Below are 7,305 nucleotides of genomic sequence, written 5' to 3'. Positions count from 1 at the left end.
ATGCTCATATTTCCTTCTTTGATATTTATTGTGCTAGTATCTCAATATTTTGAAAAATATGATGATGAGCCTTTATCTGATGTTGTTGAGGTTCTGAAGCTTGCATCTGCATTACTTAGAGGTAACATGAAATTGGACCTACCTTGGTCAGAAACAGGTGTTGCCGCAGATGTTGTGGTAGATTTTGCCAACACCTCCCCTGCCACTGCCATATTTGTTCTTCCTACTTCAACAGCTAGATTCTATCTTTGTTCATTCCCAGATGCTGCATGTTGAACAAAAGTTTTTACAAGCCAAAGCAGACATTGCTTACTATAAAGCGCGTCTATCTTATTATCGGATTTTTTTTCTTGGTGTAGGTACCTCTTCTGGACAAAAAGGAGGAGAAGATGTTGAATCTGGTGGCTACTTTGATGGAAAAGAATCTAGTTCTGGCGAAGCAAATGACGGATTGTCACAGAGCAATAAGTTTTAGTGAATCTGGTGGCTACTTTGATGGAAAAAAATCTTAAAGTCTTCTTTAGTTTATACATATGTTATTGATGTGTATCTTATGCATACTTTTAAGTGATTTTTGAGGATATAAGGAAAAACAAATTAATGTTATTTTGGACAAAATTCATGTTACATATGACCCACTCTTATTTATTACATCCTCTTGTCCATTTGTTTGGGTAGGGATGATAATTTTTTTCGCGGGTTCGGGTATCCGTGAAAAAAACCCGAAACATGACCGGTTTGGAGGAGTATTTTCGGATATGGGTTCGGGTTCGGAGATTTTCACATTTTATAGTGTATTATATCATATTAATTTGAGTGATATAATTGTCCTAACTTAATTTGAGTGATATAATTGTCCTAACATGACCGGGTTAGTGTATTATAGTTAATTTAATTTAAAATTTATTAAATGGAGTTTGTAAAATGACATCATGATTGTAGTTAGAAGAATACCATCTAATTATATTATATAATAATTATCTAATATTATAAAATTTGGAAATCAGGAAATTTTTTTTAAAACTATAGCGATAATTTATATCGTTTATTCTATTTTCGCATTTATAATTGATTATATCATATTAATTTGAGTGATATAATTGTCCTAACTTAATTGTAACCAACAAAATATATAGTTAGTTTAATTTAGAATTTATTAAATGGAGTTCGTAAAATGGCATCATGATTAAAATTAGAAGAATACTATCTAATTATATTATATAATCATTATCTAAAATTATACAATTTGGAAATAAAAAAAACAATCTTAATACTTAGTCAATTTTTTATTAATATTCTAATTCATTTGTAATAAAACAAATATCACGATATACGAAAAATTAATTTAAATTAAAGTAATAAAAGGGTAGTTCAATATCCAATAGTTTCTACCTAAATAATATTAAGAACCAATAATTATGAAAAATTAAAAATAAATTATTTATCTCTTTCATATAAATGTACCAAAGAAATTAACAAGATCGTAGATAATTTAACTTAATGTTATATATGTTCAACTTCTTTGATAGAAACACTTATTAGTTAGTTATGAACATTATAATTTGATACATATAATGTGATCATTAGTTTTCATAATTTATCTATCTAAATTGTTGATTTATTCTGTTTTGTTACTCTTTTTTTATTGTATGATGTATGGGTGGATAATTTTTTTAAAATATTTGTTTCAATCCATATTGTTTCATATGTGTTATGCTTATTATATTATCATTTTCTAATAACACAAACTTTAGAGATTAAAATTTTTAACTATATATATGTTTTTAATTCATATTATATTTAATTGATGTAATTAACGTGCATCACACGTTCTTTTTGCTAGTATAATATAAGTATACGTATAAGTATAAGTATAAGTATAAGTATATGTGTGTGTGTGTATATATATATATATATATATATATATATATATATATATATATCAGTTTTGATTCCACGCACCCTAGAGTGTGGGGATCCACGTGCACCCGTGCCCAAAATAACGCCGATTGCTTTGAAATTTTCACGGTAGGGTCGTCTCGAAATACGAATCCAACGATGTATCATATGATACATCATTGGATTTGTATCTAGATATTAAATATTAGATAAGAAAGAGAGATTTAGAACCAACTTCCAAAAACAAGCCTTGTGTTCTTCTTCATTTGATTTCTACTACATCTATTTCATTGAGTGTTGTGGGCTATTTCGGCACTACTTAAGTTAGTAGTCTACTAGTGTCATGAAGATCGATTTAGCTTTTTCCTGCTAAACACAGTTAAGAACACTTTCCATTTTCAGAAGGAAATAAAATTTGGTAGAGTGTTTATTTACCCCTCTCGCCCTCTAACTATCCCAGCGTTCCTAACAGTTGCCAACAAAAATAGTCGATTTTAATTACTTCGGTTCTGTTTGTCGATTTCTATGAAATTTATTTACTTGGCTTGGTTTTCTTTGAAGAAAATCGGCTTATTTGGATTTTAAAAAATTATAAGAAGTAGAGCATTGGGTTATGATGGAGCTAAACTACGCGTACAATTTAGGGGGTACCAATACATATTATCTACTAATTTTAACCAACATCGTTGCACACTCTATCGTAATAGTGGTAAATTACATGAACTTAGAAATTAATCAAAAGGAGAAACAAAGCAACAGCCGAAGTGTCTCCAAGCAAGAAATCACGAGCATTGAGTCTTTGGGGGATGGGGAATTAAAATTAAACCAAATTTAGTTTTAGGGGAAAAAAAAAGAAGAAGATAAAACTAAAACTAATCATATATATATTGGTTTTTGATAATCTAATTGGCGCTGAATTCGGTTCTCACGCAAAAAAAATTGACCAATTAGAGTATCGAATAACCAATATCGGACCAACTTATAAGATAACGAAATTTAAAACTTAGTGATAAAATGATGTATGTGAGCATTAATTTCGTCGGGTCTCTCTTGATTGATGAAATGTCCAGTGTTCTCCAGTACAACGCATTCCTCCAGTAATGGCACGTCTTTCTTGAATTCACCTCCATGCACGTATTCTTTCACGCCCGGTGTTGTGTACACCATGTCTACATCTCCCACAATAAATTTCACCGGAACTGTCACTTTCGCTCCTGTCCACGCTGCTGTTAGCTCCCAATTCCTTCATCACCAAATAAGAATAATTTAACACTTTTAAATCAGTTATGTGCGCTACAATACACAATACAATACAACACAATACCAACTAGAACCTACTTTAATTACTAGGTCAGAGATTCTTTCCATCTATGAATATTGTGTTAAAGAGAGAGGGAATATTATGTGATTAATGAATATAATCGGTCTTACAAATCAAGGGCTCGATAATAGTTAAGTCCACCAGTGAAGCCCTTCTGCTCATATTTTGTAGCATAATACTTGAGGTCGTCTTCTTTAAACCAAGACGGTAAATTAATTTGATTTATGTCGTCGGATCCGAATGGGTTCTCTTTGGGTAAATGGGGAGGGCCGGGTTTGCGGTCTGTGAGGATTTTCTTGATCACTGCTTCAGCTCCATATCTTGCCATTTCTGATTCCATTTTTCCAGGTTCCTGCAACATAATTATTTTGCTATTTTCAACTATCATCAATTTTAACAACTTAATTGTCATGCTATCCTCAAATAAAATTTATCCTTTTAAAAAATGATGGAATATTTAGGAAAGAAAATCAATGAATTATTGGATTTTTGAAAAATAAAAGTAATTATTGGAATAAAGTAAAACAAGAGAAAGTATAAAAAAAAAAAAAAAGATGGTGCAAAGTAATTATTGGAATAAAGTAATTACTATCTTTACTATTTTGTGAGACACTAAATTTGATCTCCTACTCTATTTTTTATTACCCAAAAATATCTCTCTCTCTTTTATTTTTTAATCAAATTACAAAATATTGTATTTTTATTTGATAAAACAATGTCAATATACACATTTTAGTAATTTACGTACATCTTATCTTTATTATCGTATTCTAACAAAATTGATCATATGATAAAAATTCTATCAAATCTTTTATTATATTTTAGAGAATATTACGCGAATATGTGACGATCCTGTTCCCATGTACAACATATTTTCATATTAAGGTACCCTATTTACGTCTTTTACTCGTTAATTTTCATATGCAATTACTATTTACAATTTCATTAATTTCTTTTCGGAAGGCAATCTCACCCTTTTTAATAAAAATAAAGCGTACGCATCTGAACGTTACAAAATTTGGGTTCGAAATTTGAACTCAAAGATGTGAACCCACCATTTCCATTGGGTTCAAAATTTCAAAAATAAACAGTTGGAGTTTGTGCCAAATGCACAGACAGTTCTTCTGGTCTTTGTACCCCACGAGCGCGCGCAGCTGCTGGCCGGCCGCTGGGCCTTTATCTTTTTTCTTTTTTAATAAAATTTCATTTAATTTTTTATTAAGCTTACATTTATGTACAGGTTTTTTCTGTACAAAATTTCACGCTCCTGTTTTTTTGAATATTTTTTTATGATCTATTATATTATTAAAAGAATAATTTTTTATACTATTTTTTTTGTTTTAATATTTTTAAAGTTTATTAAATTATGAAAAATTAATATATATGATTAATTTATTATATAAGTTAAAATGATATGATAAATATTATTGGTGAACATTATAAATAAATATAGTAAATTAAAATGGAGGAACAAATATATGATTGGATAGTAGGATCTATAAAAAAAATGTGTTTTTAAGGTTTATATGATTGAAAGTGCAAGGTTTACAAAATAATAAGTTTTAATCTTTTGACTTGTCACTGGACATCAGGGCAACAGTAAACTCATTTTATCGAGTTACTCGAGATGCCTAGCTAAGCTTCAACACAAGTTTTAGGTTGGGTTGAGGTCCAACTTGCCCTGTTTAGTTGTAGTCTACTAGTTAATGTTAACTCTTATGTTGTGAATATTTGTTTAATGAGTAAATTAGTATATATATATATATATATACACTAATCAAAATATTATAAAATAATTCCATCTCAATCGGTCAATGTGCCTCTTACTCATATGGGATAGATTCCCTTCGGGTCAACCCTTTTTTATATATAAATTAAATAATTCGATCAATTAATCATCCTATATTCAACCACATCTGTTGCTTTTCATTCCAACAATCGCAAGAATTCGTAAATCAGGGGAATTCAGATACTGATCCTTATAACTTTGATAATAATTTATAAATTTTGGCCACTGTCTATAATACGTAAAGCTAGCTGCTCAAGTATTAGGATATGGATTTTTTTTAATAAAAAAAATATACTAGGATATTATCTGTGAATAATCGCAATGATCGAAATTAAAGATATTTCCTTAAAAAAAATAGCAAAGATATTAAAAATGGCAAGTGACAGTAAAGCTCTGGTCATAGAAACCAAACCTGGAATCTGCACATATAATATTCTTCACCAAAGAAAGCTCGCATGCCCTCAACTGGCTTCATCTTGGGATGCCTCGGTCGAAACGGCACCGTAAGAGACACGAAACACTTGACCAAATCTGGGCGGAACAAGCAGAGGTACCACCCGATCATGGCCCCCCAGTCATGCGCCACCACGAACACCTTATCTCCGCTCAGCCACTGATCTATCAACGCCACTATGTCCCCCACAATGTTCAAGCACGAGTAACTGCAAACTTTCTCCGGTGCATCGGTGTCTCCGAATCCCCGAAGATCCGGCGCCACGGCCCTGTACCCCAAGGCGGCGAAGGCATTCAGCTGGTGGCGCCATGTGTACCACAGCTCCGGGAAACCGTGGAGGAAGAGCACAACCGGACCTTCTCCTTTCTCCGCTATATGCATGTTAATGCCATTAACGCTCACTGTTCTGTGCACGATACCCTCCATTAATTCTTGCTTTTGCACACGTACACTGATCTTTCTTGGATTTTTGGACTGAAATTGCGTTTTTTTTTTTTTTTTTAAAGAAAAGGATTCGGGTAAATAATGATTCAGAAATGGCGTTTGACCATTAAATATATACTGCAAATTTAGGAACCGTGATCAGCGCGATTAATGTTTGGGACCTACTCTCCCCTATAATGTTTATAAGGGAGTAAATGAGACGGATGAGAACTGGATGGTTGAATATTATTAATATGGCATGCCAGTGGTGGGTAGATTCAAGGCCGACTTTTTAATCTCTAAAATTAATTTACTTTTTTAAAAATATTTTAAATCTTATATATGAAATGAGATGTTTAGGAATTTAGGGATGTAAGTGAACGTAACCAAACTCGTGAAATATTCGAAATTTGATTCGATAAAATCTCGTTTGAGGTTGTTTAATGAAGCTTGTTAAGATAAACGAACCAAGTTCGAGCTTTAAGATATCGCCTCGTTAACTCGTGAACATGTTCGTTAATAAGCTCATGAGCAAGCTCTTAGATGAAATACTAATAGTTTTGATATTTGATTCATATATTTTCACTTGTACTTATGAAAAATATATAAAAATATGTTATTCACTAGTAGAAATTTGATGAAAGACCTCGCCACTTTTTACTACGGCAATCACTAATGTCGAAGTAATATATAGTTATATACTGCGGTAATAAAACTGACGAAGTAAATTATCCTTTATACTTCGTCAACTAAAAAACACTGGCTTCTGTTAAGATAATTCGATTTCAATCGTATTCAAGAATATCTCAATTATTTTAGAGACGAATCACGCAAACGAAGATCGAAACAAAATAGAAGCAATCATCAAGAATAAGAACACAGCTTCTTTATAGTGGTTCGGCAATAGATTGCCTACGTCCACTCCCAGAACTCCGAACAAGTTTATTAGAATTAAGCAAGAAGGAATTACAGAGAGTTTTTCCAAAGAAGAAGATACAAGCATTCTCACACCTGGATCGTATATATCCTTTCTTATTTATCCATGTTTACAGATGTAAAGATACAACAAACTAAGTGGGCCTATCTCTCTAATATGCTTGGGCCGGTTCTTGATCCAATTAATAAGAGTCCAATAGCCACTTGGACTTGTTGACTTCTTTTCAGCGTAAACATCAGACCATATCTCATTCCTCTTGTTTATAATTCTTGCATATATCAAGTGATCTATATTTAACAAATCTCCACCTGATCACCTGATCTATGCACCTTGTTCTTCATAGTTCCAGGTCCCTCATGTCCTTCAAGGTGGTTTCCCCACTTTAATTAATGACAAGCAATGTTTGAGCTTTTCTCCAGACACTACTTTTGTAAGCATATCAGCTGGGTTGTCCTCGGTTGCCACCTTCTTGACTTGAAGTT

The 7,305-nt window shown here is 32.0% G+C and overlaps 1 protein-coding gene across 1 annotated transcript; it reads right to left on the bottom strand.

Moving 5' to 3' along the window:
* Positions 1–2,614: 2,614 nt before the first annotated feature.
* Positions 2,615–5,972, bottom strand: LOC140883936 (epoxide hydrolase 3). The gene is made up of 3 exons (XM_073290558.1): positions 5,422–5,972; positions 3,331–3,572; positions 2,615–3,142 (listed from the first exon to the last, which is right to left on the bottom strand). The coding sequence occupies exons 1-3, from the start codon at positions 5,887–5,889 to the stop codon at positions 2,896–2,898; spliced, it is 957 nt and encodes a 318-aa protein (XP_073146659.1). The 5' UTR covers positions 5,890–5,972; the 3' UTR covers positions 2,615–2,895.
* Between the last annotated feature and the right edge of the window lie 1,333 nt (positions 5,973–7,305).

Source organism: Henckelia pumila, chromosome 2, assembly GCF_033568475.1.
Source record: "Henckelia pumila isolate YLH828 chromosome 2, ASM3356847v2, whole genome shotgun sequence".
Lineage (NCBI taxonomy): Eukaryota > Viridiplantae > Streptophyta > Magnoliopsida > Lamiales > Gesneriaceae > Henckelia > Henckelia pumila.
This window is presented reverse-complemented; position numbering and strand designations above follow the sequence as displayed.